We start from the raw sequence: 21,902 nt of genomic DNA, 5'->3' as shown, positions 1-21,902 counted from the left end.
AAAAACCTCGCCTCTTACGGAAAGAAATCATTCAACTAGCCCTCACTTGCCAATCACGCAATTGTGGTATAAGCAAAAACTAGAAACGTCATAGAAGACTCATAGAAGTTTATCCAACCTCACACAAACTCAATACCCTAATTCATTAGGGCCCATCTAGCCTCAACTTGAGCCCAAGCCCATAGGCCCAAACCCAAATCAAACCTTGCCTCCTAGGAAGGCTTGCCTGCCTCATTAGCCCAAGCCCAGAAAGTTGCCACAGATTCGAGCCCATCAACCCAAGCTTGAGCCCAGGCCCAAAGGCCCAAACCTAAACCCGAGTCAATAGGCAGAAACCCTAGGCCACTGCTGGCAGGCTGCCTCCACTGCCGTTTGATCCGGCAGCCAACCTAAACACCGCATCAGATATCCGATCAAAACAGCCTGTCAAACTCTGTAGAAGATGGCCAGACGCCGAACCCCGCCACCTCGACCTCGACGACTCTCGCCTTATCTGTATGAAACACCGGCCAAGACTCCAGTACCCACACAAACCCGGCACCACTTGGATCGAACACACCACACCCTCGAACTCCTCAGCCTAAAGCCGCCGCGAATTGGAGCAGTACCACTTCAAATTGGGTCTTCGAACAATCCCAAGAACCCGCCGTCGCCGACCAAGGAACTGTAGCTCCGTCTGCACGTCGTCGCTCTGGTCTAGACACCGCACGGTTGCCGCCGCCACACGAAACCCTAGGTTTCACAATCTCGGGGTCGCTTCGTATTGCTCTGAGCCTTCTCGCTAGCCAACGTGTCCAACTTTCAACCTTGAATACTTCTCTTTTTACGTTGTGTAAGCTGCGCTTGGAAAACTTATGAGCAACTTAAATTAATAGTAATGGACAATAACTTGTCTTATAAAATTATTATTATTATTATTTTAAGTCATAACTCTTTTAAATCTCAAAGCAGAAACTCATTCAACCTAACTCATGGAAACAGTTTTTATTTTATTTTATTTTTATAATTATTGTAACACTTTTAGTTTCAAATTAAGTAAAATAATTTGTTACTGTTTTTGGTCCCACAAGCACTCAAAAAAATTTAATTTACCAAGCACTCGACTGCTGTACTTAACAACTATTTATTCTCATATTACAGTATAAACCAACTTATCTTATAAACACAACAGTACTAAACTGGCCCGTATCCGTCTTTGTCGAAATATGACAATCCTATTTGTTAATGCCGTGTGGCACTCTAGAATCACATAATAACTACTCCAAGACAATAATGGCACCCCACTTATCCCATTAATCTAGTTGCAAATTGAAGTGGTTTGTGACAAAAACCAGCTCAATGATCTTACGGTAATTATCATAAAATACAATCTATGTACCTAGACGATATTTGTTCAATCAAGGGGATGGAATATGGACCGTCGAGTTCGCATATTCGCGTTTTGGTCCACTAACTAAAGGAGGCAGATTTTTTTTTCGTTATCTCCAAGTCCGTACCTGCTTTTTATATACAAGCTTACTTTCATGGTGGTGGGCTACGATTAGGATAAGCCCAAAGATAAGGTTTTGGGGCTCCACATGCTTTGTCTACTTCCCATCAAACTTTTTGATTCTAAGACCTCCTTATCTATAGTAGAGACAATGTAGGCTGCCATTTATATGGAAAAAAAAAGTACATGACGGGATTTCATATCGAATGTGAGATGTATGGTGCCATAATCTTTTCTTTTCTTTCAAACAAAGAGAGAGAAGAGATTTCAAATAAAAATGATTAAAATTATCATAGTCGAATCTGAGGTGAGTCGGAAGAGGTGGCTGCCTCAAGTCTGATATTTTTTCCGGCAATAAATAGACATAGTTTTCTACCCATATATTGTATAAATGACTATAAAATGCTAACAAATAAATTGACGATGCATATGCAATAGTAGTGAGATCGAGTTGTTTGTTGTATAGGTGAGTTTGAAATCTACTCACTACAAGTACTCATTTTTTTAAATTTAAATTGTCTCGGGTCTCAAACTCTCAAAGTCTCAAGTTCGACAATCATAAGTAAAGATATATACATATATTCTTCTAATCGTGAGTAAGGACATATCCTCGGTTAAAATCAAGTTGCCTATTTTTAAGCTATACCACCCAAAATTATCTCGCTTGTATGATTTCAAAAATAAGAAGAGCATATCTGGTTACGCTGTTTGTTATGACTGTAATTTGCTCTTCGTGAACATCTTCGAGTGACTGGTTTAATAACTAATAATGGTTGTAGGACTTGTAGCCCTAACTATTTATATGATTTACAAGACTTTTGGTAAGGTAGGTCTTACTCCATAATCTTGATCGGAGTGAAACTAATTAATTAACAGAAACAATTTGAGGAAAAAAAAAAATTCCAATTCTAGTTTGAATTGGCACTATTATTTCACCTGTTGGATGAAGAAAATCCACCAAATCCCATCATGGCTTGAACCTCAGGGTCCATTAATATTTCAGCTTCCTCCTCTGATGCAGAACGGATGGCAGCCCAATTCGAAGAGCAGTTTGATCGTGCAAGACGAGGAAAATGAGAAGTTACTAGTAGCCACGACATAGCTCGGTGTCCGATTGGAGCGCGCCATAGCTTTCCAGAAAGGGAATCGCGCCAGGAACAAAACTATGCCATGACGTGTGGGCTTTTTCAGCCTTTCGGGGTGGTTTAGGGCCTCAACACTGCAATTTACTGTTTTTTTTTTTGAAATTTCGGTTTCCTAGTTTTTTTTTTTGTTTTTGTTTTTTTTTTACCCATGGGCTTTAGGGTTTCATTGTTAGTCACCATAGGGTTTCCTTTCCCATATAAGCAACCTTAAACGACTGCAGAACTATATTTTATCATATTATCAATCAAATTGAGATATATCTATTTTATCTCTTGTGGACTCCAGAAACTTTATTCTAGGTTTATTGCTTGTAAACCTTAGGTGATCTTTCCGACTGTGTCATCCTCCTCTTCTGCTGGTCTGCTACTACATTGTCTCTCTTATTCATGTTCTCTTTCTTTCTTTGTGGACGCTGGCGCTTCCTCTCCTCCTCTTCCTCCTGCTGCTTCAACACCCGCTCCTCAAAATCTTGCTCTGTTAACAACCTCTCCCCATCAGTTTCTGCTTCTTCAGCTTCTCGAATCGGCTCTGCACCTGTTCGAGAGTCGCCCGCTCCACCTTCGTAGACATGCCAACAGAGCTTTGGTGTTTCTTGCCATTGATGTGGTCCAAGAAGTTTGCAGAGTCTTTTACAATGCAATTACAATCCGAGCACAAGTATCCTGCTTGCTGGCTCAAAGGAGCTGTTGGAGTAAGAACCTGTGTTTGCCCTAGCCGAGATTCGAGGTATACTTGGTAGGTCCTGCTCTTCAATGGCTTCCTTTGCACTGCAGGACCTCTCGATTTCGTGAGCTTTTGAGCTCTCTCCTCCTCCTCCTCCTGTCTCTGACGCTCGCAGGCTCGCTCCGCATACTCTTCCAGATTGAATCTCCTTCTACCTACTCCAACTACAACTGCACTATTGCTAGCATGTGCCATGGCTAGCTGGTCTGAATTTTTTGAGCTAACTTGAAAGAGAAGCAATGTCGATAAAAAATTTATCTGGTTGATTAACCGATTCTATTCAATACGATTAATAGTAGTAGTGCTAATATAGCATTAAGTCCTATTCCCACCTAAACTAGGAATCTTGGAAAGAAAATTTATGATGGGTTTAGACTTTAGAGTTTAGACCATATTTGACTAAAACTGAAGCGCCTCCAAATTAAAGGGATTGATCTGGCAATGATAATACAACGAACCGATTTCTGATCACGAACCCCTGCAGCAATTTTTTCAGAAGCTTTGGACAAATCCATCAAAGTTAATCTCAAACCGATACTGTTGTGTATTTTCATAACCTTTTCTAACATAACCTTACTAATTTGGTTCCAAAATCCAAAGAATATGTATAATGGCTAATTGGAGCGCACTATGGTTTCTGCATTCAAATATTCAATGTCTGTCATCATTATCTTTATCTATGCAATCCAATTCTCTGGCTGATGAGTGCTAGTTTGATTATCTGCTTAAAATCAATTCTAGCTGCTAGCTACCAATTTTTTTTTTCCCTCCTATGTAGAAATGAGGAAATTGCAACTCTTTCCTAAATGTTGTTGTGGGTTATTTTCCACATGGTAGTTCATAAGAGTATTCAATTATTATACTTGGTTCTTAATTAGCATTGAGACTCAGAACATTACAGATATCAGTGAATTGAACATTACAAGGCATCAAAATATCTCTGTGTTTACAATTCGTGATTACATATACAATCTGGTCTTGCAGACTCCTAAAATACCAACGAAATTTAATAGGAACTTCTAGGTCCCTTTGTAAACTCTACAGAAATTTCTATGTCATGGCAGCTGCTTTTATCACTATTAAATAGTATTAATCAATTCATTGAACTTGAAATAAAAATGTAATAGCCTGTTTTGTTCAATCCTCTCAAAAAATAGAATCCAAATTCTCCTTTCTTCAATTACAAACCAAGGTTTCATAACTGCTTCACTGAACCTGAGGGGGTCATGAATCCTTGGTGTGAAAAGGAGGAAAAGAGAACTTGGATTCTATTTTATGAGTGTCTTGAAAAATAGATAGCAACAACATTGTATTATCAAATCAAGTTACTAGGGATAAAAACACTTGAAAACAAACCCTAATCATTGCATCTTGCAGTAGCTCTTAACCAAAGAACACCAAAACAACAGTGCTCTAATCCCCATGAGCTCCATCTAAACCCTGCTCGAATGCTTCTTAGAAGCTCCAGTACCCCATCAAATCTAAATCCCAGGCCAAACAGCTCCATGCCCAAATCTGCACAACCAAAAGCACTAAATCGATCACCTCCTGACCATTTCTTCCTACAGTCTGTTTACTCAAACTGGCGCACACTAGTGTCATACCAAACTTTTAAATCGGGTTCAGCTAAACAACACTCATCTAATTTATATTGCAAGCAGCTGGCTATTAACAAGAGAACTCTCCCTACATTTAAAACCTATTTTATTTCATAAATCAATGAAAGCAATCTCAAAACCTATTTGGTTGACGGTAGTATTTGATATTCAATGTTACTCGGTACTTGGCGGCAGAAGTTTGACTCCATGTTTGGTACCATTGGCTGTCCAAATAACAGTCCAATGCTTTAACTGCTGTACTGGGAACTTGGAAGACCTTCAGGCCATGCCATTGCCATGAGTTTCTTCTTTTTGGCGATTTTCTCAACCTACCTTATTTATGGGGGGTCTCTTGAGGAGTTGACTTAGATATGCTATGATACAAGTTGTGTTCTTACCCTGCATAACTTAGATGGAGAAATTTCACAGCTGAGAAGTTAACTCCGCCATGGATTAGATAAGAAATGGAAGTAGACAATTAGGGTTTAGTGGGGAGAGAGGTAGACAAGGACAATGAAGAGGTAAACAAAAGGTTCTCTTCTTATATATAATCGTTTCAAATGAACCATGGAGATCTGAATTGTTTATGGTAAAGAAGCACCACTCCAAACTATAGGAAATGTTCCCATAAATAAGGAGTCCCATGAATCAAATCGCCAAATTGATCAAGTACCAAGAGAGCAAAAACATGCACGGGAGCAGTGGACGTGCCGGAGTGGTTATCGGGCATGACTAGAAATCATGTGGGCTTTGCCCGCGCAGGTTCGAATCCTGCCGTCCACGCCTCATTTTATTTCTTCTTCTTACATTTTTTTATTTCTTCTTACATTTTTTTTTTCGGGAAAAATGTCTTCTCTACTTGGTTGCTATAAATAAAGGAAAGGTAAATACATCTTCAACCTGTTCCCTTTTCTCAAAAACATTTAGATGTGAAAATACAATTTGCATTTTACAGATGAAGAAAGAATAATCTAGAGCTGCAAAACTAGAATCCTCATCACCTCTGGGTCTTTCAAAGGTAATCCAGGATCAAAACTGACTTCATATCAAACTGTGGAACTGAGCTTTTACCTTGGCGGATAGTATTCGCAGTTTGGTCAATGCTGCCATCTTGCCGTGCTAAAACTTCAGCTGGCTGAGGGCCCGGCAATCATTCTAGTGAAAATGGGGAAAAGTAAATTTCCCAAAACCTTGGTAACTGATGAGTATACTATTCTATTTAAACTGTGCTTGTCAAAAGCTCTGTTCTTGTCCTAATTGTTGCATCAGAAGTGGTACCATTATACAGAACACTATCAACATCGGTGGGTGATGTTTTTGTGCCTGGAGGAGGAAAAGGGGAGTTACTTAAAGTACATATACTTTTACTGCTGGAGCCATCTGTCGATGGTTCAATGCTCGACAGAATCTTCTTAAGCTGAGACCTTTGGCAGAGAATCCGACCATTGTTCCATTTTGGGAAACTGAATGCTCCTGACATGTTATCCTGCAGGAATGAATAGGCGGCCTTTGCAACCGGCAGATCTTGTGTTGCTGAATTTTTTTCCATCTTCCCCCGTCTGTTCAATGAAAAACACATCATTTAACAGCAAGACAAAATTGAAGTATGTATGCTATTCAAGGTTATGTTTTGGCATATGCTTAATGGTATGTACATTTGAAAACTAGCCTTGTTTAACAGAGTAAAGACAACTTCTGTTGGATTTAATTTTCTTTTCTAATGCTTCATATGTAAAGTGTTTTTTTTTTTTTTTTTTAAACAATTTTTCTCTACAATATTTGGTGCAGATTCTTAGGTATAAGGTTTTAACCTAAGTTCAGAAGAATTATTGAATTCTGTTTTTGCACACAAACACAGATTCAAGCATTGTCCACATAGACCCAAAAGACAAGGAACTGATATAGCTTATTAGTGTAATTGAGATTTGAGATTTAAAGCTTTGTTGAGGTGCATGAAAACATAAACCTAAGTCTAGGCTATTGTCAGCCCTAGCCTACACACAATATATTTCCCTAAGCAATTTTGGTATAAACATGGACCTTTAGGAAAAGAACATCACCAAAGAAATTGTACAGAGCAAAGAGCAGCTTACACTACAACAACAGTTGCAACATAGGGAAGATCCTCGCCATTCAGGAATATCTCATACATATTGTTTAGCCAAAGTGACATTGCTGCATACGCACCACCTTCCCACATCCTGCAAAAATGGTCACCGGTAAAATTGAAATAAACCCGAATAAGAGAACACGACCTAAAAGGACAAGTTCTACCGCATACCTGTGCACATCTATAGACCAAACAAGTTTATTTTTACGGAGAAGTTCAGGAAATAACCCCCGTTGAGTTGCTTCACTAAGAACGCGCACAGCTCTTTGTTTCTGACCCAGCCACCAAAGTGCTTCTATCAAAGTGTTGTAGAACCTCATTCCGAGCCCACATCCTTCAGATTTTAGTTTGTCAAAAACATACTCTACCATCTGCCAGTTAGATTCGTCATCATAATCTCCCTTTATCATCTGTCCCATCACTTGATGAATATTTGATACCCTATTTGTGAGCATCTCATTCAGCAACTTATTGGCATCATCCCACCTGAACCAAGAAGCCTAAAAGGTAAGATAAATCATCTCATCGAAAAAGTGATTAATAACTTCACTACTGTTTTAACTTTCAGAATCCCATATAGCAATGACACGCAAGCAAAGCTTTAAGAGAAATGAAGGTATGATAAACTTCTCTCTAAGATCCTCCAAGGTTCGCATTAACTTCTTAATTCCATTTAACATTGATTTAAAGTTCTCCAGTGACTGATTGCTGAAGGTTAAAAGATTGCCAAAATAATAACATAGTGACAGAGAATACTAGGTATGACTTTAAAGTTGCAGTTACATTAAAATTCACTGTTGATCAGCTTGATTATAAGATTCTGGAATAGAGAGTATGAATTATGAAGGATGTGTTGCCTGCAGGCAAAAATGTCTTTTTCATTTTTTTTTTATCAAAAAAGAATGTTTACTATGGTTTAAATAACATTAGTTAAAATTTTGCAAAGTTTCCGCAGATACCGTTCACTACATTTTCTTTATCTTTCACCCAATTAACACATACATATCCTATGTGTTCCTGTCATTAACAGAAACATATGGTTTGAAGGTTTCTAAGTGTAGCCATTAGATTAAATTGGTCCTTATCTTAAACAAAGGAAAGAAAAAACTTGTTCTATAACTGAGTGAAAGCTGACCTGTCAGTCTTTGCATAAACAGCAAGCATCATGCAGTAGCACATGACGCTGGGCAATATCCCTGAAGCTTTAATCTCTTCAAAGTGCTCCTCACACTCATTAACAAGACCTGCAACACTGTAAACGCTTAAGACTGCTTCAAGAGTGCACTCATCGGGATCACATCTTCTCTTTTCCATCTCAACGTACGTCTTTATAGCTTCTTCAAACTGACCCCCCTGCCTAAAAGCTTCAATCATTCCATTGAATGAACTGGCATTCCTTGCAATGCCAACCTCACCCATTATCGACAAGATTTGTTCAGTCTCCTTGTATAGTCCGCCTCTTGCGTATGCATGAATAAGCGAGTTGTAGCTTTCAACTGACGGTCTGCTGCCCACTTCATGCATTGTGTTGAAGGCAACAAGAGCTTCATCATACAGTGCTGCTTGCCCATATGCTTCAATAACTCCTGTATAAGCCTTGGAACTAGGCACTATTCCCTTCTCATTCATGTGAAGCAATATGTTCTTGGCATCCTCATGGAGCCCTCCTTTTCCACAAGCATATATCAATCCTTCATACGTCTCCATATTCGGCTCAATATTCTCCTCTACCATATCATGAAACAAAGTCACCACCTCCCTAAAATACCCACCCTCACCAAACACCTGTATGAGAATATTATACGTAGCAGCATCTGGCTCCGTATTGCTCACTTTCATCTCAAGAAAAAGCTCCCGAACATCATCATACCTCCCATGCCTCCCATACAAATTCAACAAAATACTATAAGTAGCTGCATTCGGCATACACCCCGCCGCTTGCATCTGCCTGAACACACCCATAGCCTCCTTAATCGACCCCAACTGCGCATACGCCTCCAACAACACATTATACGACGTAATATCAGGCAAATTCCCCCCAGACTCCATCCCTTTAAGCAACTCGGAAACCTTCTCAAGCTTATCCAATTTACCAAAAGTCTCAACAAGATAACTATACGTGGTTATATCCGGAACTATCCCACCCTCATTCATAGTCCTAAACACCATCTCCGCCTCATCACCTAAACCTCTCCCGGCGCAAGCACTAAGCAATGTATTATAAGTAACAAGGTCCGGCTGAACCCCCTCGTGCCTCATTTCCGCAAACAATCCTAACAACCCCTCCCAATCCAACCCCCCTCTAGCACAAGCATTAAGCACAGTATTATAAGTCAATATATTCGGCGAAACCCTATCTTTCTTCATTCTATCAAGTAATTGAAGAGACATTTCATACTGACCATTCCGGCCATAGGCATTAATCAAAGCAGTGTAGCTAAACACAGTCCTAATCACACCTTGGCTAGGCATTTCGTCGAAAATCTCAGCGCATTTGTCAAGTAAACCTTCGCGGCCGAGCAGGCTGATCATGATGGTGTAGATGTGCTCGCTCGGCTTGCACCATATCTGCCGCTGCATATACTTGAACAGCCGCAGCGACCTCTGCCAATCGCCACGCGCCGCGAACTCCTTGAACACCAGGGCGAAGTCGTTCAGGGAGAGCTTGTTCTTGAAGATGTCCAGGCACCGCGCGATGCTGCCACGTGGCGGGAGGCTGCTGAGCTTGTTGATTAGGGTTTCGACGTCGTAGCTGTACTTGCCCTTCTCGACGGTGACGGAGGGGTTCCCGAGGATGAGGTCCTTCGGCTTCGCCCTGACGGAGACCGATAACCGCTGGCCGTGGAGGAACTTGCGGTGGCCGGAGAGGAATCGGAAGGAGGAGAGGTGGTGGGGTTTAGGGTTTAGCTTGAGGATTGGGGCGGAGAGAGGGGAGGGGATGGAAATGGAGAGGGTCATTATGGTAATTTTGGTTGCATTAGCGAAGAGAGGTTTTGAAGATAACGGAGAAAAATTTACAGAGAAGTGAAGAGAGTTGGGGGGGAAGGAGACTGAAGCTTGAAGAAAGGACACGTGTACGGTTGTTGTGGATAAAATTGGTGGGAAGAAGACACGCGGGAGAGGAGTGGGCCGGATTCAATGTTCGACCCGGAGCGCGCGTTTTGACGTCAGCGATGGCGGTAACTGATTTTCAAATTGTGGTGAATGTTAAGAGTTTCTTTTTTAACTCTAGAAAGAGTGGTACAAACCATCTCTAATTCATAAATTTGACAGCAAGCATAGTACCAAAAAACAATACAAAACGGTTATTTCTACATTCAAGCTTAGAAAATTTACTCTTGATAAGTTATCTGATGAGTCAATGACGAAGTTTTCTAACTTGTGAAAGTAGCATTGAATCTTGCTGTAACTATTATATATGGTCCGAAAGAGAAAAAAGAGAGAATAGGAGCTGAATGAAGCCGTTTGGAAAGCGACCACCTGCAAATGCCGTGTCATTTACCAAATATTATACAAACATTTATTTAGTGCGTTTATCATATCTGACATTTAATCAAATATCATTAAACTCTTTTAATATATTCGTTGTCTTTAATCGAAAGGCAACAATAATTCGGAATGACCGAAAATATTGTAATATATAATTTGGAGATTTATAACTTAGGTTGGCTCTAGGGAGGTGGCTGGTGGTTGTTGCCGGAGATAAATTATTGTAGACATGAAAGAAAAAAATTAATAGAAATGTTAGTGTTTTTATTTTTTTATATTTTTTTGTGAGGTAAGTCAGGTAACTAATTCAGTTCACCACCGCCCAACTGTCGCGCCACGCTTTTCAAAGCTCTCTGATTTCCCGCAAAGCCAACCCACGTGCGAAACGACCACGTTTCGCGCCTACTAGACCTCCACGTCACCGCAGGTGGGCCCCTACCAATGATGGCGCGCGCGACCCACTAGGAGTCTAGGACTCAAAAGGGCAACCGAAAATTACAAAAAACCAGAAAAACCGCACCGAGTCCGCGGCCTGTTAACGGTCGTGGCACTAGCGTAATTAAACCATAATATCAAGGGCAAAAAAGTAACACTACCAGGAATTTCAGTTAAAAAGGGGAAAACAGAAAAACTTCGGTCTTTCTTCTTCTTCTTCTTCCTCACGACCTGGTTTTGAAACCGGCACCGGCAAAAATGGACGAGGCTGAGGTAACGGATTTCGACGACTACCCTTTTCTTGATTTTGAATTTCCGAAAATGGGTCTTTGATTGTTTATTTCTGAAGTTGATTGTACGCTTTGCTGTGTTTGAGTTTTTGGTTTCTGGGTTGCAGAAACTGACGGCGTTGAAGAAGGCCTACGCGGATATAATACTGAATACGGCGAAGGAGGCGGCGGCGCGTGTAATGGTTTCGGAGAAGAGAGCTGTTTGGCTTCAAAGAGAGCTCCTTTACACTAAAGAAGAGGCGCTTCGGATGCTTCTAAGGCTTAAACACACTTATGATTCTAAGGTATATAGCATTTTGATCAAATGGGTTGGTTGTTTTGTGTTTGTTTGGGTTAAAGTTCTTTGCTTTTGATGTGGGTTTGGTGTGAAATGTAGTTGAGAAGTTGAGAAAGATTGAATTTGAAGGCTTTGATAGAATGCAGGCCTTTCTTTATGCTATTTATGAAATTAGGATGAACATTGTGGATTCCTATTTTGTATTAAAGATGGGATCTTTTTTGTTGAAATTGATTGCTTGGTGAGTTTGTGAAAGTGGTTTATTAGTCTACCAGTTGTTGCATGCTTCAGCAGAATTGGTTTCGTTTTCTTGTCATGAAGTATAATCAAAGGGCTCAACTTTGCAACTACTGTCACTGTTTTGTGTCTTTTGGCGTTTTCTTTGTTAACTTCTCTTCAAGTCAGTTATTGTTGATAGTTTTTGCTGCATTTACAAGAATACTAGTAATAACTGTACAAGCAAATTGGTTTTGGCTTTTCTGAGTGGCAATTGATGCTTCCCCAAGTTGATTAAGTATATGCAACGTGTATTCTGTCTCCTCTGGGGTTTGTTGTTGTTAATTCTGTAGTGAAGTCAATAAAGGGTTGACTGAGTGTGCCATGTGTACAGGTTGGTGAAGCAGAGATGAAGTCCTTGAGTCAACAGGGAAAGATTGATGAGCTTGAAGCACAGCTCCAGGAAGCCGAGGATATAGTGAGTGACCTTAGGGGAGAGTTGAGTGAAGTACAGGATCGACTGGAGAAGGCAAAAAAGAGACGAGCACTGGATAGGCAAAATTTAGAGGTTGATACTACTGCTCAAGAAAAGATGTCACCGAATGGACAGTGTTTTCCAGGGATGATAACATCTCAACTTAATCTTCAGGCAGATGTGGTGGCAATTAATGGCAAAAAGTTTGAGACATATGAGGGCAGCAGGTGTTACATTGAATCTGATTCTCTTAGGGATCATAACTATGTTCATACTCCTGAATTTGCCTCGATAGTAATGACAAGTAAAGAGCCTGAGTTATACAGAAATGGATGCACTCAGAGAATCCGTGCTTTTGAAAGATATATGTTTGATGAAAAGTTGTCTCTTTCTGGACTAGTTGATGATGAAAAGCATGCAACATTCATCAGAGGAAATGGTGAAGGCAAAGGGATGTCTGTAACACCTACACCAAAGTTTGACTATATGCATGAGGTAGAGAAGAACCTAGTAGAATTGAAAGTGAAGCATGCAGATGAGAGCCATAGGAGAGAAAAAGAACAGCTAGAAATAGAAGTACCTGCAATTTTGTCCTTCTGCAAAAAGAGAAGAAGAACGGCCAGAAATAGAAGTACATCTCCTTCACCCACAGATCTTCCTCATCTGTTCACGGAAATGCGTCAAGTTTCTGGTTTATCCTACTGCACTGCTTCTCCTACTTCGGTCAATGACAATGGTTTTACAGGTAATTCTGCCAAGAAATCTGAAGATAAAGTTGCAGCATCTGTTTCAAGCCCAAAGTCACCTTCAGATGCAATTGAAATGAGCTCACATTCAGCATTTGATATGGTTATTGATAGTGAAGTACAGTCGACTAGACCCTGGACTGCTCAGAAGGAGACCAACACTGATAAGTTGTTAACTGAAGAAACTGAATTGACCAGACAAGAATGGTTATCTGCAAAAAATTTGGAGGTTCTGGCTTGCAATGCAGATATTCAGAAAGATGAATCAGTTTTGGAAGCATCTCATTTAGATGACCTGGTCGCTAGTCAAACTGAAAGCAATAAGTTTCTCAGATATACATTCCACAGAAAGCGCAAAAGGGAGACTATGAGCATGCCTGAAACGAATTCCCAGAATGGCACTTTGGAGGGAAAGACAAGGGAGACAAAAATTGGTTCTCTACAGCAACAGAAGTCGAGCTTGATGCCTGCATCGTCGGGATAGTAGATGACTAGCACTGGTTGCTCATCAGGTTGGCAATACATTTTTCTGTACTTGTTGTCATACTTATATTTTTGTATGTATGTCTGTGTCACCTCTGGCATTCATATGCCAAGTAGAACTAGGATTGGGAAGAGTTATGTAACAGTCAATTTTAGTGGCTAATAGTGACCCTGCAAGTGTGGGCCTGCCTAGCTGTGTTCTCCCAGAAAAGATCAAGTATGCAGTGTTTCCCCTGAAAAGATGAACTGATTTATCTCTCATTCGAGATTTGAAGGCATGTTCCTCTTCTGGTCATCAACCATATCTGTTAGACTGCCTCAATTACTTTAACTATGTTTCTGTGTCTCCCTGGTTTTATTGAATGAGATAGTTTAGGCAGCCAAAATTCTTGCTAGAAATTGATGAATGGCCACGATTTTGTAGCTGTAAATTGAAGAGCATCTTGCCTTTAATGATCTTTGAATAATCACTTCTTGCTGAAGTAGGTGGTAATCAAACCTTCCAGCTGTTTAAGGTACTGTTATGCAGAATATAAATCAAACCAAATGGATGAAAGCAAACCAAGCCTTGTTTCTACCGTACTGAATGATTCCTAGTCACTATTTATCTAACCAACTTCATAAATGACTATTGTTATTGTTTTTTGTTATATGCATTTGTAAGAGATTAGTACACCCAATATCCATTTATGTACGTTCCCTAGTGCATCTGATCTCAGGTAGCAGTCAAATTTGTGTCCCATTTTATGTTGTTAGTGTGTTATACAGAGTTTATTTGTGATTGCCAACTTGTGTGCCGTGTATGATAAATATAGGAGCATAAATTGCAATTGTATGTGGTCTAATTCTGATATCTGGGTGGACTTACTAGTTGAGCCTTCATTCTTACTGATGCCTTCTGCATTTTGTCTTGCGCAGCTTATCTCTCTCTCGGAGAAGAAGCAGGAGATGTGCAAATGAGTGAACTTTTTGTAATGGGAAGGACATTGGACTCCGCCAAAGAGAGGATTAAAATCAGTGCCTATGGTTTCTGAATACAGAGATGAATTTGGTTCAGGGAGAGAAAAATCAAAAGATATAGTGACATATGGGCATATTGTTGTGACATTATTGAGGAACAACTAGATTCTTGAGTTTACTTACATATGGGGTTCATATAGTATAGATATTAAAGTCACCAATATTGTGACATTTTGCTTCTCTGTAATATCTCGCATAAATAAGCTTTAGTAAATGTTTAGTTGCAATTTTCATTAGAAATTGTTCCATGTATCTTAGTTGGCAACTCAAACTCAAGTTACTCACAGTTGAGTTCTGATTGATGTTCCCTATTCACAATGAAACTCATGACATAACATGTCACAATGTAACATGAATCAAGCGGCTTAATGTGTGTCAAGGAAAGCTAGTGTTTACAAAACCTGTGATTGCGTTTTTATCCTTTCATTTTGTTTTACCCAAACAAAAAATCGATCTTTTTTTCCTTTTACCAGGAGAAAAAAAAAAAGGTGGGGTGTTTCAAGTCACGTGCCAGAAAGGAGTGTCTGCAGTGCAGTCTTCTCACCCTAACAAAGTAGACTGCTTCAGAGACCATAAAAGCTTGTTCAAGACTTGAAGTAGTACTTGACCAAAAAAAAAGACTTGAAGTAGTAATTTGGAGCTTACAGACCTCACAGATTCTGCTTAGCAAAAACTGAGTGCCAGAGAAAGAGAGAGGAGATGGGGATAGTGGCTAAGGCAGGGGATTGGGCGTTCAAGGCATTCACGGCGGGGCTGGGAGTCACCACCATCTATCTCACCGGCACTTTCTCTTTAAATGTCTACAGAGGCATCGCTTGGCACAAAGCTCAGCCGGTAAACCCTTCTTTCTCTAAACCTTTCTTGGGTTTACATCATACTTGTAGTTATGTGATCTAATGAAGTTAGATTATCTTTTGAAATCAATTTTGACCTAATTTGTTATAATAAAGATGAAAAATTTGACCTTGTTTATGCATCTCTTGCTTCTGCGGAACTATGTGGTGTTGTTTTATTTATTCATGTGGGTTGGCGAGATGGAAGAGTCACATGTAGTTGTGTGTCTGGATTTTGATGGAAGCTATAGGATGATAGAGATTATTGGAAGTTGTAACTTCAGAAGATGAAAGAACCTCATCAACTGAGGTTGAAAAGAGAAATTGGAAAGATTGAGAACCAGAGATGTGTATGTATGATGTAGTTTATGCATCCCAAACTGTGTTTGATAAGCCTTGCGGAGGCCAGAGCATGTGAAAGCTGCGCAAGTGTATAAGAAATATGTGCCATGAGTGAAATTTGTGTGATAAAGGCTATCACTTTTAGTTTGGGAGATTAAGAACCGGAGATATATGTCTGTGATAATGTTTTTATCACTTTAGTATGCCTTGAGTAAGATTTCCAAATGTGTTTCCTGTCATTAGTATGTTTTCTTGCGGTAATTATGGCCTCCTGAGCACTTTGATGACTGCATCTGCGATGACTTGCTAGTAAATATGAGAATTCTTAACTAGACAAGCCGAGATATCCAGAATCCAGCACAGTTTTCTGCAGCTCTGTATCATTCAAATGGCATGCAGGGAAGCCTCGGTTTTAAAGAATAGGATATTTGTAGTCATGTCCAAGTGCGTTGTATGCTATTAACATCTGTTGAAGTGTTGTTCTGTTCTCATGAATTGTCGAAGCACTTATGCTGACACTACACTAAGATTGATGTTTGGGTGTCTTCTAGCAGATAAATGGTATCCCCTATAATGTTTGTATGGTTCTTTCTAAACGTCTTCCAGTATCTTCCTCGTTGATATTTTTGTTCCTTTATGTGCAGAAAATCGAGTATGAGGATGAACAAGCCTCATAAGTCTGAGCTTTCACAGCTGGCTGGGATCCTATTCTCTGGGAAAGTTGCAGCATTGATTTTTTCCTATACGTTTTATATCTTGATGTTATAGATCTCGGACCAATTGGCTTTACTATCCAGTTGTTATGCGGAGCTTGGTGATTTGGATACGGCTTGTTGAAATACTTCTCTAGCTCCATTTTAAAGCTAAGATCACATTGGGACACCAAAGTTCTGATCTGTTTGTTATTATCCATTGTTGCAGTAATAAAAACAAAGTTTTTCATTTGTTTGAACATTTCTGCGCATCTGAGTAATATTCCACATATGAACTCATTGCATCAATTTGATTCCATGTCGTGATTAGCTTTTCCGTTGGAACCCTTGTGAGAGTTGCAAGTGTGTTCTTGTTTCTTCATGTTTATGTAATAACACAGCCAAAGGTTTGGTATACTCTGTTGTTTTTCTTTCAAGTAATCTCACATTGTTTTTGCCACATGCATATTACCTGTTAAGGCATAACACCATGGCTCTTGTTAGTACTTGTGGTTCCACCCTTTCTGAATGTTTGTTGTTACTAGAGGCACATATGCATCACCTTGTCTCATGAATCACCTTGTGTGGGCTTTTTCAGGCTTGCTGCAATTTACTATTTTCCAACATTTTAGGTTTTCTAGTTCGATTTGAATTTGTTTTGTTTTAATCCGTGGGCTTTAGGGTTTTATTGTTAGTATATATACTAGAAAATGTCCACACACCCGTGGGGAGTTATAATTCTGAGAGTGGAGAGTTTAAAATAGTTATTTTCTTTTATTTTGTGTTTTTATTGTTTTATTTTGCTTTTTACATTTTTATCCCTAATGTTAAAATGTAATCCGTGATATTTTAATATTTGAGGGTTATAAAGGTAAAAAAAAAATCAGTTTTGGCTAATAACGCATCTTCTCTTAATAATAGTATAGATAAGCAACTTTAAACGGCTGCGGAACTTATCATTTATGATATTATTAATTAAATTAAGTTTTTCTCATTTATTTTTGGTGGACTCTAAAATTCTCGACACTCCTTTTGCCTTTTTCATACACAACTTGAAACAAAGTTCTTGACGATCACGACTTGTGACGGTGCTAGACAGTGTCCCCCTTACAACCACGCCCATCCCCATCAACGGTTCTTGCCTAACTAAGATGAATTTTCGGTTTCCATAGTACAAAACCTAAAATCCTTTTTACCTCCTGAGCCACCGCCAGCCCTCACACTACGAGTTTTTATTAGGCATTCCGCAGATCTCCATCGACTCAGGTCTGCGAAAGTTATATGTTTTGTGAATTATACGCTTATGAAAAACTGATTATGCTTATGCGTAGAATCGGACAAGTTAGGAATTATTTGTATAAATTTGGGATTTCAATTCAATTCTATAATTCTTGTGTCCTTGGGTAAACTTTCTGGGGATAAATAACTTTTGATAAAACAGGTATGATGATTCCATGTTGTAGTCTAAATAGTGATCCAATTATTAGAGTAAAGGTAAACGGAGGAAATTCGTCCGAGTGGAAGATCCAGTAGAGAACAAAATAGACTGCGCTCCGATATTTACTCAAGTAGCTTTCATGGATTTGTCCTTGTTCATTCTCTCCAACTGCTCAAAAGGACTAATTTTGTTGTACTATCTATGTTCAGCTCCGTCCATAACAAGAAGATGATAAACCAGGCAGAAGAAGAAGCAACGTCTCTTTTTATCATGATGCAATATGAGCACGGCCCGCACTTTGGATCGTTGTATGAATTTTATTTATGTAAGCAAGACTCCTTTCGACCTTTTCGACCTTTAGCACAGTTCAGGGAAAAGGATATTAGCCTTCCATTAAGTTGGAAATTTTGCTCCTTGGATACCGACAACATATGTCTATTCCCAGATAGTGGTCCTTTACCTCCTGATGATGTGGTGAACCCCTTGTCTGGATATATGTTCAATGTCGATACCAATAAGTGTCATTTAATCAAGCCGCCCGTTGCTCCCAAATGGGACGGACCTGTTGTATCTGCATATGGGAAACTTTACTCTATCACGGTTCCATACTGCTCATCTTATGTGCCAGAGCCCTCTTTCGAGCGATATGATCCTTCCAGGTGTTGTTGGGAAACTCGGAAATCTTTTCCTTATGGTAAAGATTGGTCCAAACGAAGGATCGGGGGTCATGCCGTTTGTGATGGACTCATCCTGTATAATATAATCTCTTCTGTTGGACTCATTCTGGAGGATAATCCATTCTCTTGCTCTAGAAAATATCAAGATGAACTGTGGGCTTATGATGTAACACTGGATGAATGGCTTCCAGTTAGGGTCGAGAACACAGATTGCTATAGTTTCCGAGGACCGGCTGTATGTGCGGACAAGACTATCTACGCGTTATCAAGCAGCTTGGCGGTTATGGCACTCTCTATCACAAGGCATGAAAATCTTGTTACCTGCTCTCTAAAGTCACAGTTTGTTTGTCCAGAGTTTGGGGACTTTCGACCAGGCGCACGGAGAATGAAATTTGGGTGACCTGAACTTTTGTCTTGTTCAGACTGGATTTCGGTATGACATTAGATCCAGTCAATCTCTTAAAATTACCACATTTCACCTTGTGGGAGAAACCAATATCAAAATCGAACGTTCATTCATTCATGAAGTGCCTCTTGAGTGTTGTATGAGATTCACTATTGAACATTGCTTTATCCGGTAAGCTGCTTCCCGGCCATTTAGTTTTATCCACTTCAATTTAAAATAGATTGCGATTCTTGTTTATTTGGAATGTCATGCATCTTATATATGTTTCTGATTGTTTTATGTCTCAGTACTTTTAAACGCATGGAACTCGAAGAGATAACTAGTCGCATCGACTTGTTATACCAAGAAGACAGATTCGGCATTGATACTGACTTCATCATCAAGCCGTAAGTTCCTTCATTACCTTTAATGGTTATTTTTCCTTAATTTCCAATAAATTCCAATCCATTTTATACGTGGTGGGATTCTTGTTTATTTGGAATGCCATCTTATATATGTTTCTGATTGTTTTATGTCTCACTTTTGACTTCATCTTCAAGCCGTAAGTTCCATCATTACCTCTCACGGTTATTTTTCTTTAATTTCCAATAAATATCGATCCATTTTATTTTGCATGTCATGTCACCTTTACTGATATTATTTTATGACTCAGAGAATATGATTATCTCGAGATCGACCAGCCAAATTATGCAAATATTGAAGAAGAAAATATGTCCTTACAGTAAGTTCCACTTCGGTTCAATTCTTTCCCCTTTGATTTTGGATATATTTGGGGTTCCTAGTTTGCGAACTGTTTTTTTTCCCTCGTGCATTTATAATTTCAATATAGATATATTGCATGTGTTCATATCTCTAATGTTAACACTCTTCATTTTAACTCATTTTCAGAGGTGGACCTCATTTCAAAAACTTCGTGGACTTATTGAGAGATTTGTTGGCAATGGCATTGGCCAATGGTTTGCTCAGAAGAGGATTGCCCACAGCTTCCAATCTCATTCCGGACCAGAAGGTATGGCTGTGTGTTTTTGCTGAGGACAGCAACCAGGATGATTTTGTCAAGGCGGTAAAGTCATTGTGTGAGGGGTATCATGTTGAGTATCTGACAATTGCCAGTGCTAAAACTCTTGGACAGTGGTCTGTGGTGAGTAAAAATAATTTTCCTTAGTTCCTTGCTTTAAAGTACTTATATTTTACAATAATCTTTGCCTGTTACATCCATGTATTCTCATTGTCATTTTCATCAATAGTTCCATGATTAATCAGCTTTTAATTAAGAACAAATTCAACTCTCTTCAACTGCTTTTCTTTGCCAATAAATAGTTTATGTATATGTTTCTTTGCTTCCCCTCTGATGAGTTCTGGTGTGATGTGGTTGGAGGACCAGAAAATTTCTTGCAGTAGCTAATCTTGAAGTCTAGTTCTCTGTTATCATTTTTGTTGAGCCTTTGGGCCTATCCTAGCTTTCTGTTACTTTAATAATCTCTACAGTCACAGTTTGGTGATAAGGATTCTGAAGGAAAGGCAAAAAGGGTGGTTCGTTGCTCTTGCGTTGTTATTGAGATAATTTTTACATTCATTTGAGTGTGTTAATCGCCATTGTTATCTCTTGTAGCTATGTCTCTGGTGGATTTGGGGTCAAATCCATCCAAAGTTTGATGATCTCTCAGATACATTCAACTGCCTAGGTTTTAGTTTTCTACCTTGATGTCTATGATTTGCAGGAAGGCATATATGAGACGGAACTTCATAAAGCGGTTTTGGAGGTCTGGAAGTCTCTCCCATCAAAGTTGGAAGTGCTGGAAGAGTCTGGATTGTGTCGCCCTTTTGTCTAGGATTGTGTTCTTTAGATGGTCCAAGACATATAAGGTGCTAAAAGTGACAAAAGAAATGCGAATACCGTAATCTCTAAAGAAGAAGAGCGAAAACACAAGAAATTCTCATGTACTCAGCCCCTCTCAAACCAAAAATTAACGACTATGGAGCTCAGATGATACATGCTTCAGAGCTCCAACAATATAGACAACCAAAATGGTGTCTTGAGAACAGAGGCTCCCTTGTCTTCTCCACCAATCTCAAAGACTTGAAGTAGTAGTAGTTAAAGCTTACATATCATTGTTGGAAAAGAAATTGTTACATGGTCAGCACATTATTTTGGACTTCGAGCAATTCAAAAAAAATTAGTTACATACTTATTGACAAGAAAAATAAGAAAATGAGTCATTATAGATCATGCCAGCTAAATTTTTTACGGTCCGGGGCCTCCGAATAGGAGAGTCTCCACAAGACCGCGTCATACGGTTTGAAAGCTCTGCAATGCCCAACTTCTGCATTTGTTCAAGGTCATCTCTGGAAAGCTCATACTGATACTTCCACCAGCTACCACACTTTGATAAACGAAACCAGTATTTTCTAAGACCTTCCACAATCGCTACCATGATCTTAAATTTCTTAGTTAGGGCTTGTGCATATAGAGCATGTGACTTGTCCTCTGGTGCAGGCTTAGAAAATTCATTCTGATTTAGGATGGGAATCCATTTACAAATAGGAAGCTGCATGCCCGGCATCATTAGAACGAATTCTCAATCCCTCCATTAGTGATGTGAAACAAGGGAATCTATAGCTTCACCTCTCTCTCTCTCTCTCTCTCTCTCTCTCTCTCTCTCTCCCAGTATTGTATTTATCTTTGTCCTTCATTTTCTTGTTTTACTTTATTTATCCTTGATCCTTCTTTCACTAGCTTCACCTCTCTCTCTCTCTCTCTCTCTCTCTCTCTGTTTCCCAGTATTGTATTTATCTTTGTCCTTCATTTTCTTGTTTTACTTTATTTATCCTTGATCCTTCTTTCATTTATTTATGTTTTTTGGGTAGTATTGTAGCACTTCCAAGTTTGCTATGAAACATGTTGAAGGATATCGACATAATGTGTGCCTCTACAGACTAGGGTTTCGAGTTGTAATAGGAATGTGTTCTAGGTATTCAATTGTAATCAGATTCTATTACCTTTTTTAGGATTGAGA

The 21,902-nt window shown here is 39.3% G+C and overlaps 3 protein-coding genes, 1 long non-coding RNA gene, 1 other non-coding gene and 1 pseudogene across 5 annotated transcripts; 4 read left to right on the top strand and 2 right to left on the bottom strand.

Moving 5' to 3' along the window:
• Window positions 1-2,421: 2,421 nt before the first annotated feature.
• On the bottom strand, window positions 2,422-3,553 carry LOC112176672 (annotated as a pseudogene).
• Window positions 3,554-5,657: 2,104 nt separating this feature from the next.
• Window positions 5,658-5,739, top strand: TRNAS-AGA. Its single transcript has one exon. It is a non-coding gene; the product is annotated as a tRNA-Ser (tRNA).
• A 73-nt stretch (window positions 5,740-5,812) lies between these two features.
• On the bottom strand, window positions 5,813-10,117 carry LOC112176667 (pentatricopeptide repeat-containing protein At1g74850, chloroplastic). The gene is made up of 4 exons (XM_024314715.2): window positions 8,202-10,117; window positions 7,238-7,552; window positions 7,050-7,157; window positions 5,813-6,515 (listed from the first exon to the last, which is right to left on the bottom strand). The coding sequence occupies exons 1-4, from the start codon at window positions 10,022-10,024 to the stop codon at window positions 6,176-6,178; spliced, it is 2,586 nt and encodes an 861-aa protein (XP_024170483.1). The 5' UTR covers window positions 10,025-10,117; the 3' UTR covers window positions 5,813-6,175.
• A 1,068-nt stretch (window positions 10,118-11,185) lies between these two features.
• On the top strand, window positions 11,186-14,792 carry LOC112176671. Its single transcript, XM_024314717.2, has 4 exons — window positions 11,186-11,263; window positions 11,388-11,564; window positions 12,168-13,506; window positions 14,396-14,792. Exons 1-3 carry the CDS (start codon window positions 11,249-11,251, stop codon window positions 13,476-13,478), a joined length of 1,503 nt encoding a protein of 500 aa, XP_024170485.1. The 5' UTR covers window positions 11,186-11,248; the 3' UTR covers window positions 13,479-13,506; window positions 14,396-14,792.
• Window positions 14,793-15,099: 307 nt separating this feature from the next.
• On the top strand, window positions 15,100-16,683 carry LOC112176674. Its single transcript, XR_002927049.2, has 2 exons — window positions 15,100-15,331; window positions 16,317-16,683. It is a non-coding gene; the product is annotated as an uncharacterized LOC112176674 (long non-coding RNA).
• A 715-nt stretch (window positions 16,684-17,398) lies between these two features.
• Window positions 17,399-21,389, top strand: LOC112176673 (40S ribosomal protein S12-A). The gene is made up of 6 exons (XM_024314718.2): window positions 17,399-17,630; window positions 18,012-19,056; window positions 19,173-19,271; window positions 19,538-19,606; window positions 19,774-20,026; window positions 20,607-21,389. Exons 2-6 carry the CDS (start codon window positions 19,025-19,027, stop codon window positions 20,715-20,717), a joined length of 564 nt encoding a protein of 187 aa, XP_024170486.2. The 5' UTR covers window positions 17,399-17,630; window positions 18,012-19,024; the 3' UTR covers window positions 20,718-21,389.
• Window positions 21,390-21,902: the final 513 nt, after the last annotated feature.

The sequence above is a fragment of the Rosa chinensis genome, chromosome 7 (assembly GCF_002994745.2).
Source record: "Rosa chinensis cultivar Old Blush chromosome 7, RchiOBHm-V2, whole genome shotgun sequence".
Taxonomy (NCBI): domain Eukaryota; kingdom Viridiplantae; phylum Streptophyta; class Magnoliopsida; order Rosales; family Rosaceae; genus Rosa; species Rosa chinensis.
The sequence above is the reverse complement of the archived record's forward strand: the minus strand, read 5'-3'. Positions and strand labels throughout refer to the sequence as shown.